The 14,603-nt window shown below is 39.2% G+C and overlaps 1 protein-coding gene across 1 annotated transcript; it reads right to left on the reverse strand.

Moving 5' to 3' along the window:
• Window positions 1–212: 212 nt before the first annotated feature.
• LOC129198802 (butyrophilin subfamily 3 member A2-like) lies at window positions 213–8,800 on the reverse strand. The gene is given in 5 exon segments (XM_054808405.1): window positions 213–827; window positions 5,406–5,504; window positions 6,395–6,679; window positions 7,932–8,288; window positions 8,728–8,800. Coding segments are annotated over 5 exon segments (1,356 nt in total). The 3' UTR covers window positions 213–285.
• Between the last annotated feature and the right edge of the window lie 5,803 nt (window positions 8,801–14,603).

Raw genomic sequence — 14,603 nt, forward strand, 5'->3', positions numbered from 1 at the left:
TCTTTCCATTGAACTCTTTCCCTAATCCATTAGATCTCACAGTCCTATTTAACGAAGCTTTAATGGGACAGGGATTAATATTCTTTTGCTTTGTAGTACCTTTTTTTTTCTGTTTTGAGAGACTGTAATTCTCTCTCATTACTTCTCCCTTTTTTTCAGGTTTTCCTGTTTTGTTCCCCAGTCCTACTCTCTTTATTTTATAATTACTGATGTCCTAAGCCATTCTAGTCTCTCCTCCTCTCAACCCTGACCTCTTGGCAGAGAACTTTGATTCAAAATTTCCTTTTACAGTGTCTCCAAAGGCACAGGGATTAAGACCGTGTGGATAAGAGGCCTAAGTGTCCCTTCCCTTTTGGACAGAAATGGGTAAAACTTTTCTGCAGATTCCTTTCCGAGCCTTAGGGGCATTCTCACCATGATGTCCATCTGCTTTGCTTCATAAAAGTTCACTTGCCCTTCCTCCAAGTCGAGAAGCACACCAATCACTGAATTACTCATCTGCTGCTTCTCAATCCTGCGGTCTCCTTCGCTAGAGAAAATCTCTCCCTGGGACCTGTGCAGAGCCCAGTAGTCCTCCCCAGGAAGGGTCCCGTCCTCCTCCTGTCTCCCTTTCTCCCTCACCACCCCCACCACCCAGTCCGGCTGCTGGCCCACCTCCACCTCCCAGTAGTGTTTCCCAGCTGCAAACCCTTCCTTCCCCACCAGGACAGGGACTGTGGAGGGAGCGTTCGGGCCAGCAGGTTCAGACACGTTGCTCTCCACGTTTGGGGATGCCCCTGGCACCTGGAGCTCCAGGACTCGGCAGTCAGCATTCACAGTAATAGGAACTGGAGGGGAAAGCAAGAATCATCCAATGAGTCGAGTCACTCAGCGACCTCTCTCCACATGCCGCTACGGGTTGAAACATTCAAGGGTCTGAGCGGTCCTGGTGCAATTCAACAAAGAATTGAAACATTCCCCACAACAGGGCATGCAATCCCTGATGAACCCAGAGGCACCTTGGACCTGTCACAGCCATGTCCTCTCTGGAGGTGCAAGGCCACACGCTTTACAATAAATCTCTCTCTCTCTCTCTTCCATAAGGCCATCCACCCTGTTCAGAACTGTGTCCACATCCCACCCCAGACTTTGACACCTTTCAGCAACGCCTTTTCTCAATCTTCCCAACAGCCACATCCCAGCCTCATTTCCTGTTAATGCAGCCAGGCATATTCCTGTGACTCCAGCTCAGTCAGTGTATCTCTTAACATCATGGCATTGTCATTTCAGGGTGACTGCCATTGTCGTTTCAGGGTAATGTCATTTCAGGGCACTGTCATTTCAGCAAGCCATGTGACAAATCTCTTGAAGGAGAAAATCAAACCTCACTGTGAGGAGACATTTACATTGGCTTCACCCTCATGGATGGCATAGTCAGGTTCATCTGAACACTTGCTTTATTTGTGTGAGGTTTATAAAAATGTAAGATTTACACAAAATGTTTTCTTGCTAAGGTAACGTTTGTTTTCAGACATTGCTGTAAAAGAATAATAAGTGAAATGAAAACTCAGGGAGATAACAAGAGGTGAGATCTTAAGGAATTAATTATATCACTGTGCAAATACTGAAATACTTTTTTCTTTTAAAATTTGTCATGTGAAAACTTGTCAACTTAAATTCTTCAAAGCATATGTTGCTGATAAAAGACAGATGTAAATTAACACAACTATGCTGCACTGTTTCTATGCTCCAGAGTTATGGCACTCTTTTTCTTTTTCTTACCCTTCTTCTCTTAGTTGTACAATCCAGTGCCCTGGGCAGGTGAGCTCATGGCATCTGAGCAGAATCTAGATATCCATGTATAAACAGCTGAATTTCAACCGAAATGAACATAGTCAAAATAATTTGGTATGCAGGCTTAGGTGACCAAATGTAGGTGTCTATTTTTGAGTTCTCTAGGTGCAATTAGCAATATTGCTGATCAGTATTGATTGCACTGATAGTAACCTCCTTATTGTGGCATAAGTTTTCTAATGTTATTTGTCTATTGTCAAGGCACAAAGTGTCTAATGTTATTTCAGATGCCCTAAGGTCTCCTGCTTGGCATTCAGAAGGCCTGCTCATCCAAAAGCAGTTGACCTCCAGGAGGGTCTTCACTCGACCTCTCCAGGTGAATATCTCAGTTGAGGGATGAAGCAGGAAGAGAGAGAGAAGCATGACATAGCATTTTCCTTAGTACTTATTTTCTATGTTGCTAAACATCCAAGCCGATATTTCTCAGGATATGGAGTCCGAGTAGGACATTTTTGGCTTAATGAGGCTAGTTACAGCTGTTTGAATAATTTGACCAGAAAGTGAAAAAGAACGGGAGCAGTAGGTCAGAGCTTCAAGAAATCTCAGTACAGTCAGAAAGACTCCAGGCAGAAAGGTTTCACAGAAGCAGAAAAGTATCACAAGCCTCTTAGTAGTAGAGCCACACTAAATAATATTTTTTAGCAGTAACTAAAAATGAAATAGAAGTAACAATCATTTGAATAAAGGCAAGCTGCTATGCTTTTTTACAAAATAGTTTATTTTCATTCTCTCATATGTACCTACTTGTAGGAGTTGATTAACATTGTGTTAATTGTAGAATTATATTTACCGCCTTAATTTGTTTTCTTCTCTGTTTCTAAGTTGATCAACAAACAAAACAAAAAAGAGGAAGGGGAAAAAAAAAACATTACTAGCTGGCTGGTTGGTTTAATTTAGAAGTTAAAAATTATGAGAAGAGTTTTTAAATTATTTCATTGTCCTCAATTACTAGAGCTCCAACAAGTTATTAGAAAATGGATAATTTTTGAATTTATAATCAAACTTGAAAACAGGTCATAAAAATGTTTATTGAAGGGAACAGATACATCCAGAAGTACTTCATATAAAAATCTACATCTCATTTCCTCTTTTGGGGACGTAAATAGCATGCACCCTGGAAGTACTAAAAGGAACAGAAAAACTGTATTCTTACCTAGTTCTGTTTTCAAACATTCTTTTTCTGAAAGAAATTATACATGATTAATGTATAAGTTTCAGTACCAGATTTTAAAAGTTTAATTACAATGTTTTCTTGAATACTTTTACTTTCTTTTTCTTCAATAATAAATGAACATAGGACCACCCATGATCAACTTAATCTATTTGATTGAGGTTAAGTTACACAGAGAATTATGAAGTCAAATAAACAAACAGGTAAATTAGCACACAAATTTGGAGGAGACCTTAACTGGCTAGAGAGATTAGATGATTGTCATCTGACCTCTTTTAGGTATCTAAAATATTAATGTCTCTTATCTCACCTAGTTGCTTTGTAAGTCCCTTATAGTCAATGTAGGAATTCCATTCCCCCACCTCCCAAGTCTTCTTCCCAATAATAGTTTTCTCAAACAGTTTGAATCTGATCTCTGTCTGAAGTTTCATGTTTCTCTTAGCTAACTACAAAGACAAGAGCCTCAGGAAGACCCTGACAATTCTATTGTTTTAGAAACTTTAATAAATTGTACCTCACTGGTATGTTGAAAGGCCAAAATGAGATAACTGAGCTTCTGTAGATATGTCTGGGCCTACCTTGTTTACTGTTATCATTATTTGACAAGAAAAATATGCTGATGACACACAGAATTTGCAGAAATTGCAGCAGGAATTGTTCCTTGTTTCTTCAGGCTACACTGTCTGGGTGAATGGTTCAGAGTCAAAGCCATGGGGTGTAATTTAGCAGTAAACAGTTCAAGGCTTGTTATTTAATTTTATTTTTCTCTAAAAATCTTGGGACTCAGAATCAGGTTAAAACAGAAGAGCAAAAATATCAGAATACGTGGATTACTGTGATCCAGCTATGCAAAAAATGGAGCATAAACCTGACATAGAACAATGACATTTTCACAGCAATTACAGAATTGATAAGGTTGTACTTCAAGATATTAGTGTAATCATACTAGATCACAGTGTAGCAATCTGTTCATCATATTGCAAGCATCAGAGGATTACCCTGAGTGATTTACTCTACCTCAAGCTGTATATTGAGGGGGTCCACACTTTTTAATTATAAAAGACAATGTGACCAATTGTCATGGAAGCCTTTATGCCAATGAGGACTGCTACTTTTGACACTTGTGTCCAAGAAATCAAAATGCCCTAGAACAGTGTCTTTGATTTTGTTTTCAAGATATCCTCACAGTTTTCAAGGAGCATTTACCTGCTACCATAGTCTTCCCTGATTTTACTGGAAGGAGGAAAAAAAAAAAAGCGCACAATATTAATTATTCAGTATCTCAAAACAATAAAAAAATAAATTGTACTAGTCAAAGGATCTGGAATGTCGTTGAAAGTTGAACCCATCAGTTCTGTAGAAAAACTAAGTCATTTTAACATAGGGTTATTTCAATACCAGAAGACCTTAGAAATACCCAAAGGAAAAAAGAGCTACTGGAACAGCCACCACTTACTGAAGAACCTCCTCTGTAACATCACATCTGGCGAAACGCTAGAACTTCCTCATGCAAGTAGGTAGGCAGATAAAAAAAGTTTGTATTGGATTAATCAGCTGATGTTGATATTTCAGGTTATTATTATTATTATTATTATTATTATTATTATTATTATTATTATTATCTTGAGGAACATTTGAGTGAGCTCTGGAGCAATAGAGCCATTGACTGTATTGTGTTTGAGTCTATACAGCAGGAGAGCACCCCAATTTGTCTGTGCTGAAAATGAGATCTGCCTATGAGTGAAGGAAACAAAGCTCCCTGCTTAAGCAGCAGTGGCAGTACTCAGAGCTAAGTGCCAAAATACCTCCACTTCATCTTGGTGCTCTGAAAAACTGAAATACTTAAATATTGATTATGCCTTCATTATTATCACACCTATAAAACTGCTTCTGAGACTTCTGCTGGCTCAGAAGCATAAACATTTCTCCTAAAATATGTTTATATTTAGCTTCTTCACTACTCACCTGCTTTATAGAATTGTGTAAAACTACCTGGGAAAGTAAAGAAACTTTTTAATTTTTTTTTTTTTAATTTTTAAACAAGGTGTCTGTTGAGATTATTGAAGTGTAATTTCAAACTTTCTCATTTTAAAATGAGAAATTTTTCAAAAATCCACTATTCTAAAAGCTAAAATCATATTCTATGCCTGTAAATATTTGTAATCATACAAAATGGCATCTCATAGTAGTGACCTTCCTGTAAAAGATTCTCTGTGCATTCACACATACGCAGCCCCCATCCATACTCTGGTTTTAACTATACATCTGTTAACTTTTTCTCTCTCCATCTCATTCCCATACGTTTCTTTCTGAGTCTGATGTTAAAAAGTTATTTAGGATTTCACTGTGTTTTGCATTGTAGATTAAAACATCCATATCAGCTGTTGTAAGTGGAAACAACTGTTTAGTTTGTAACCTATAGCTGCAATAACAGCTGCATTAAGAAATAAAATTACAAGGAAGGCCATCATCCAAGGTGAAGTGGAAGGAAAGAAGATATCTGTAAAATATAAATGATGCTACTTTCACTGATCTTTTTTGAAACAGCTATGACAGACTCCAGTGGCCAAAACATATGCATTTACTGCAATTTTATTTGCTGTAATGTATCCTTGACAGTCTCTTCCTGCCATCCCTAAAAGTTGCAGGTCTACCCTGAAACCCGAAACATCCATGCTCTCTGCTGCCAACTGTTCCAGGCCATCAAAGATAGTATTAGGTGCTCCTACACCGCAACACTCATTCAGACTCAGACTGCCATGATGGGTAGAGGCATGTTTGGAGAAGCTACCTCTTAATGAGGGAGATGTGCTGAGCAGTCCATCTCTGAGGCCTGTATTTGCACTGCTGAACCACAAGATGAAGTTTTCAGCAAATCATAACTGTCTTCAGTAGCATTTCAGATGGAAAAAAAGGATCCCCCTTTTCCCCTTTTGAAATAAAATTGCCTAAGACTAGCAATCCATCTAGAGGGAGGCACATGCTGAAGCTGAGAATAATCATGGTGGTATTAGGGAGAGAAAAAGGGATGGGAGCAGACATTCAGCATTTTCTATTGGCATACTCCAGCTGTCTCAGGTCATTGTGCTGGGTACCCTGGCAGCAATGTACAGGGCCTTTGTTCTCCCCATTGGCACTTCTAAATCTTTCCATCTCCAAACTGGCACAGTGCTCTCAGGTGGCAGCTAATTAGAGTTCTGCATTAGTATTTATAGCTAAGATGTATCTTGAATAAGGCATAAAGATGGACTTCTTATCAGGTTATCCATCTAAACACTAGTCATTGGTGCTTGGGTTGGGTGTCCAGGATCACTCCAGGGTCAATGGAAAGACAACGGACAGCAGCCTACCAACTGGTCCTGACAGCAATTGATCCTGGAGGTCACTCACCTGAAATCAGGACTCAGGATTCACACATTGCATTGAGTAGGTTATTGACTACTCTGCAGGAGACTTCCTTGTCAGATCCTGGTTCGAAATTCATGGAACTTAAAACATAAAAAATGCCTGAAGAAGTCTTTGTGCTTTGGGTGGTCACTTCCTCCTTCCGTGTCTCTCCTTTGCTGTTCAGCGAAACTACTTTGGGCTTTGGAAACCATCCCTGTGACTTGCAGGTGAGGCTGATGCCCTGACCCACATGACCATCCAGGAAAACTGAAGACTCATTGCCATTAGCTATAGAACAGTAAACAAACAAGGTCAAACAAAGAGAAGTCAAGATATTCTCTCACCAAACAGTGTGTGGTAGAAAGGTTTTCCCCAGATTTATCCATAAACACAGTGTGTAAATTAATCAGATTTGAAATTTTAGTTCTCATTAAATGACTGGTAGATAGCTCCTCCTTTGTTACATTAAAATGGGACATTTGTACATAACTTCCCTTTTGCAATCCTGATAGAGACAGATCTTTGTACTGATTTTTGTTATCTCTGCCAACAACTGGAATTAAACTAAAGTAGCATTGCACTAATTGGAAATTTGTTTGTAAAAAGAGATGAAAATTGTAATACTGGACAGAAACTGAGATGATGTGTAGGGCAAGAGCATGAAAAATATGTTGCAGTACCAAATGCAGTTTCAGTCAGGCTTCGGTTGCTTCCCCTCTGCAAAAAAAGGCTTGTTTTACAGTAGGATTCATCTCTCTCCTAACTTTAAATGTTTTAAAACTAAGGTGTTGCCTACACTCCCTCTGTAAGACATGGCAAAAAGACATCTATGGCTATTCAGAGTTTGCTAGCAATAGAGGTGGCCTAAGCTATTATCCTGGTTTTGGCTGAGATAGGGTTAATTTTCTTCCTAGCAGCTGGTTAGTGCTATGTTTTGGATTTAGGATGAGAATAATGTTGATAACACACTAATGTTTTTAGTTGTTGCCAAGCAGTCAAGGACTTTTCAGCTTCTCATACTGTCTTGCCAACAAGAAGGTGGGGGGTGCCAAAGAAGCTGGGAGGGGACACAGCCAGGACAGCTGACCCAAACTGACCAAAGGGATATTCCATACCATATGACATCATGCTCCGTATATAATGGGGGTTTGCCAGGAGGCGAGCATCAGCTTTGGGTGGTGAGAAATTGTGCTGTTCATTACTTGTTATGTATATTTTATCATTATTATTATTATTATTATTATTATTATTACCTTCCTTTTCTGTCCTATTAAACTGTCTTTATTTCAACCCACAAGTCTTACTTTTTTTCCTTTCCAATTCTCTCCCCCATCCCACTGGTAGCAGAGGAGTGAGGAAATGACTATGTGGTGGTTTTAGTTGCCGGTCGGGTTAATCTACAACAGCTATAGCAGAGGCTGGTCTTTCACATGGCTAAGAGCAAGTGAGATGACTCCAACCCATTGGTACCCCATTGACCTTTCTGATGTTATACAACTGAACTGAGGAAGAAGTAGTAAATGCCTGCCATTCCACTCACCTGCCACATCCAGGTCAACCACCACTTCATCATACCAATTCTCAAAAAAGACACTGCTGATATATTTCCCCTTGTCTGAGAGCATGACATTTTTCAGGTGTAGAGACACATTTCCCTTAGTAAATTCAAACTGAAAAAAATTTGTCCTGCCCTGCTATGTCTTATCCTCATGAACTGGATTGTATGTGTTTTTTCCATCATAAGTGGTCACATCAATTGTTTTGGAGTTTCCAGTAAATATCCACTGAATGGAAAGTCTCTCAGGGATTATCTTAACTGTCAGCTGACAGGGCAGGATGACTCCTTTTCCAATGACTCCAATGGCAGGGTTGTCAGGAGGACTAATTTTATGGTGGTCTGCAAGAAGATATAGATGTAAATCTTACCTGTCATAGAATCATACAATAGTTGAGTTGGAAGGGACCTTTAAAGGTCATCTAGTCCAACACCCCTGTAATGAGCAGGGACATCTTTGACTAGATCAGGTTGGTGAAAACCCCATTCAACCTGACCTTGAATATTTTCAGAGATGGGCCTCTCTGGGCAACAGTGTGTCAGTGTTTCACCACTCTCAGCATAAAAAAAAGTCTTTCTTATATCTAGTCTAAATCTACCCTCTTTCAGTTTAAAACTTGTCCTATTGCAACAGGCCCTACTAAAATGTCTGTCCCCATCTTTCTCATAAGCCCCCTTTAAGTACTGAGAGGCTGCAATAAGGTCTTCCCAGAGCCTTCTCTTCTCTTGGAAATGAGATTTCTTTTTAAATAAAATTGTAATTAGAACAGAACCTATTTACCTGTGACCGAATGAATTATCTGTAGGAAAATAATGATGTGAAGAGTTGTTGCCTGCTGAAATCTGGAATCCATCAGCTTGCACTTTTGTAAGACATCAATAAGCAAAACTTCTGGGGCAAATCCTACCAGATTCCTGTAATCTTTTCAAGTACAGAACAGAAAATGAGAAAAGAGAATCATACTAGAGCCATGTGTTTCTCTATATATCACTGTATATGGAGTGACACAAGGACGAATCCTCAGAGGTGTTTAGGTACCTTCAAGCAATATTAGGAAAATGACAGAATAAGGTGTTTTTAATAGAAGCCAGTCAAATCTCGCTACTGGGACCAGCACTGTTTAACATCTTTGTCAGCAACATGGACAGTGGGATTGAGTGCACCCTCAGCAAGTTTGCTGATGACACCAAGCTATGTGGTGTGGTCGACACACTGGAGGGAAGGGACCTTGACAGACTGGAGACTCAACATGAGCTGGCAACGCGCGTTTTCAGCGCAGAAGGGCAACCGTGTCCTGGGCTGCATCAAAAGCAGCGTGACCAGCAGGTTGAGGGAGGTGATTCTGCCCCCCTACTCTGCCCCCCCATCCAGCTCTGGGGTCCGCAGTACAAGAAGGACATGGAGCTGTTGGAGCGAGTCCAGAGAGGCCATGAAGTTGATCAGAGGGCTGGAGCACCTCTCCTATGAGGACAGGCTGAGAGAGTTGGGTTTTTTCAGCCTGGAGAAGAGAAGGCTCCAGGGAGATCTAATTGCGGCTTAGCAGTACCTGAAGGGGGCCTACAGGAAAGATGGTCAGGGACTGTTTATGAGGGAGTGTAGTGACAGGACAAGGGGTAATGGGTTTAAGCTGAAGGACGGTCAATTTAGATCAGATGTTAGAAAGAAATTCTTTGCTGTGAGAGTGGTGAGGCTCTGGCCCAGGTTGCCCAGAGAGGTTGTGGAGGCCCCATACCTGGAAGTGTTTAAGACCAGGTTGGATGGGGCTTTGGGCAATGTGGTCTAGTGGAGGGTGTCCCTGCCTGCAGCAGGGGGGTTGGAACTAGATGATCTTTGAGGTCCCTTCCAACCCAAACCATTCTATGATTCTGTGATTCTATGAATTAAGTTGTGATTCTAAGAGTTACGCTTGGCCATCAGAGAAGAGAGGTATTTTTGAGAGACTTAGAAGAACACTATATTGCATTTTAAGGTGGCTTCACAGGCCTGGTCCACAAGCGTCCATAAGACACTCAATGTCGAGGAAACTTCTGGTCAGGATAGCAACATTTTTCTAGATGACATGAGGTTAAATCTAAACCAAATAGGATGTGTCTAACTTCATGCAGGTGAGACCATGAGGCAGACAGAAGTCTTTAAAAAGTGCATTCATTTCCAAGTTCTGCTAGACGGCATCTGCTGTGCACTGAAACCCCATATGTTGTTTCTCTTACACTTGCTTGATCAAAACATGCATTGTCATCGTTAGTTGGAAGAAGAATCTAGGGTTTCTAGAAAGGATTGTCAAAAATTACAGAAGACAAAAAATAAATTTCTACATCATTCCTGTTTTGATTAAAATGCTTCCACACTTCTAACATTAGCAGATGCATATACAATTTGAAACCATGGATTCAACTTGGGAAATTCCTGACCTAAGTAACAACCATTGGCTGTCAGATGATTCCTGGCCCATACAGTCAGTAAAAGCAGCAATGGGTGAAATTCACCTCCTATATCTTAGTTAATTTAGTATGTTTCGATACTTGGAGAGAAATATGTAAGTAAGATGAGGCAACCTATTAATTGTTGTAAAGAAAGTCAGAGAGGATACACTGGCATGCAAATTCTTGGGGTACAAGTTTAGGTGCACGGAATCTCACCCAATGTTTCAATAGGGTTTTTAGTATAAAATGTAAAAGTACTTTCCTCCACCCAAAGCTTTTCATGTGAACTCTGAAAAAAAATTAGACCAACCTAGACTACTTGTATGACTGAACTCAACACGGGAAGGGACTGGTTTCCTTAGAGCCCAGAAGCATTTCTATTCATATGCAAGATCTGCAGAATATGCTTCGTGCTCACTTCCTTGTGCACCTTTGCTTTCCTAACAAAGGAGAAACATGAAGCAGTAAAGAGTTGAAAAGAAAGCTAGGGATTGTGACTGCAGAATGCCAAACCAGTTGTCATAATTTGCACTCATTCATTGCTATTTCTGTTCAACAATTAACTATTCACCTGAATGCAAAGTTAGCTTTTCCAAGATCTAGAGAGAAAAAAGGAAGAATAAAAAGGATTAAAAACTGCAGAAAAGCTACAGAGCCTTGTCTGTCTTGCCTTCGATTTATTTCTGTTTTACAGTCCTCTAAGTAAAGCTCCGACACAGGCCAAAAATTATTTTTAAAAAATGGAAGACAAAATAAATGCCACAGATTTGCACCTTTCACCAGGTGGAAAATTTAGCAAAGATTTTATTGTATGCATATACATGAATGTAAAAATCTGTATCCTTTATATTGATTATCTGCAGAATAAATTTATACCTGAGTCATACTTCATTAATTAAGATTATATGCATCATGGTATATATAAGCCATTTCGGTATATACCTACCAGACAAACACATAACAAGTCTATATTTCTGATACAAAAAAAGTAAATATACTCGCTTTCATGAGTGGAAAATTGTTTCAGAATCATCACATTGCAGTGCTCAAACTAACCCGATTCATCATAACAATTTCAGCAAACTCTTTTGAGCAACATAGCAAATAACAATTAGCATTTCAGTGACTAATCTCTTTAAGACAGGTTGATAGCAGGTAGCATCTTGATTTAAAATCAATATCATCAATCAGATTTAAGCATTATCCACTCTTAAGCAAGTGGACTGTTTTATTCATTACATTAAAGCAGTAAATAAAGAGACTTAAATCATCTTTAACAAGTTCATTAAAATGGCACCAACAAATGACAGTAAAGTATTCCCACTGATCCAGGCATTAAAGAAGCCTTTTCAATTTCATATTGGAATCATTTCCTGGGGGCTGTAAATAGCAAACTGCCAGCTCAATGTTAATGCAATCCCCTTCAAAAACCTAATCATACACATTTTTTTTTTTCAGCCAGACTTTAATTCCTTACCTGAATAGCAAGATCCAAAGTATCCATTTTAAATTCAGCATGGATTATGGAAGTTAGGAACCTTTGGCTTGTATTACCTGAACATACATACTTTATTTTTCCATATCTATAGAGGAGATAGACTTCACTAATTTCCTCACTAAAGCTTACAAGTATTAAAACCTGAACTTTCACCACAAGTAATTTTTTGCCCTTGGGTGCAATATTCCAGCAAATACCTGCAGATACCAACAACCTATAGTAGGAGATATCCAGAGGCTTGATTTGCTTACACACCTAGATCCAAAGTACAGGAAGAGGATTATGTTCCAAATCCTTTTGTACCTGTGCAGTGCAACTCATTTTCTAGTATGGCTTCCCAACAATTAAATAAAACTGAGTAAACAGTATGAATGGGAGGCAGCGAAACCAAAATGGGATGCTGCATGAGCCCATTACCCACTAGGGTGATTTGAAGTTAGAAGTATGAGTATACAAGACAGAGACCAGCTAGGAAACCATAGCAATTCAGAAATTGCACAATATAGAACTTTAAAGTGCAAGACCTTATAATTCAATTACATCAGCTTTATTTATGTATTACAGAGGGAGAGGAATTTAAGATCTGAAGTGAGCAGGAAAGTAACTTGATTGACAAGACTCAGACCCTTCACAAAGGAAAAGACTAATGAACATCGAAATGGGGCTCAATTCCCCTTCACTTAAAGGTGGGATGGATTCTGCATACAAAAGTGTTGCAGGTGTGGGGCTACACCTAGATTTAAAACTCTGGGGTTTTTTTATGTTTTTCATGTTGTAGACCTGCCTGTCCCTCCTTTGTAGAGGGAGAATAAACATCCAGCTGAGACTGGAAACCTCATCTTCAAACAGACACGGTCACAGCAGCTTAATTGCACCCGGGGAATCCAGAACTGTGATTCCTTTAATCAAATATGGTGGTTTATCATATCATGAGATGAATCATAACTCAAACTCCACTGTCTTTCAAAATCACAGGAACAGAAGTGTTTGCTTCACATGAAGATTATCTCTGAAAATGCAGGCGCCTCTCTCCATAGACATGGCATCGAGGACCATCCTGATAAATTAATGGAAAGCTAAATCTTGACACATGGAGGTGGGCTCTCATTGTCAAACTTTTGACCCAAACCTGCAGTTTTCTGATTATTTGTATTTTTTCCTTCACACTCTACATCCTTGAAAATCTGCCAAAAATATTTTTAAAGTTACATGTACACCATTGCTATGCAATAGAGAGATGGGAACTTAGAAAGAGGTAAAACTTTCATTGGATGTAGTGTAAAAAACCCCAAACCTGTAAATGGTAACTTTTTTTTTCCTAAAGAGTAACTCCTCTGTTGTGGAAATGAAAGTATTGTCTTACTGCCTTTTTAACTGAAGAGCTTGATTATTTGCTAATTGTGCCTCCAGTGTGCTACTGCAGTTCTCTTATAAAACCAGACAGCTCATATTATCAGAAGCACTGCTAGATTAGGCTCATATTAGATGATACCAAAATAGCACTTTGTTATCTATGCCGGATAGCTTCTGATGAGTGACATGAAAACCTTCTCAGGAGGTTACATGTTAGTTAGGCAGAAAAGACCTGCTGTCAATACTTCTCCCTGCTAAGTCCAAACCTGAGTTTGCTTTGGTGATGTTTCGTTTTGTTTGCAAATTTTTAGACTTGTATTCTAATAATTTGTAATGACAATAGAGAGTGCAGAAGTATTACAGTTAGAAATAAACTGGTTAATTTTCTCAAAATCTATGACTTATTATATTGAAGCATTTACATTATTGCAGCTTCAGTTTGTTCTCTGCTATTCAGCTAAACAAATTCTAGCAGAGAGCCCAGACATTCCCAATTTATGTCTTTAGGAAGCATATCTTTTTAAATTTTCTTTTCCTGATCAACAAACAAAGTAACTAAAAGCTTTCTGTTCAACAGGTTTCCTTTCATTTATCACATTTCTCATAATGCAAGTAATATACATCAGGACAATTTGTCGGACCTAAAATATACCTGCCTTAATTTCATCAAAGCTGAATTAAATTCAGCAGAACCAAGAAGTTGTGCCTAAAAGGTGTTCAGACTTTGGTCTGGGTCATTAAAAATCTTCCAGGTAGAATACGACATGCCTGGGCATTGGTGTCACCATCCAAACCCGGATGATATGGGGAGTCCACTTGAGAAATTCAACCCTAACTACTATGGTGGTCTCAGACAACCCTTCCTCCACCTGCACCCCTAAAGAAGTTCATTCATGCTTTCCATGTGCCTATTTTCTATCTGGGGTCATCACTGATGAGATTGCAAGATGGACCTGTGGAATTCACCTCATCAGTGATGACTCCATCTAGCAAATGTCAAGATTCACATGAGAAAGCATCACATTTTGCATTCCTGATGTCATTGTAGGCTCCATGATTCAGCAGGTTCATTTTCAAGTAATCTCCTCCATGCTCTCTTCAGTTTTGTCTCTGGAAAGACCATCTTGCAAAAGTGTTTCATGCTCCTCCAAAAGTCTCCTTTGCTATGTGATTGTAGGATTCAACACAAATGCACCAGTACCAGATGTCCTGGTGTAAAGAGAAAAGAAAAACAAAAAGTAGTTATCTTGGAGGGTATTTGAGAGTAGGTCCAACTAAGCGTTGTGCAAAACCCAGCCTTCAGTGATGGGGAGACTCTTTCTCTTTGTATCAAATGCACCAGTGGAGGTTCTTGGGAGGTTATTTTATTTTATTTTATTTTA

Source organism: Grus americana, chromosome 36 (assembly GCF_028858705.1).
Source record: "Grus americana isolate bGruAme1 chromosome 36, bGruAme1.mat, whole genome shotgun sequence".
Lineage (NCBI taxonomy): Eukaryota > Metazoa > Chordata > Aves > Gruiformes > Gruidae > Grus > Grus americana.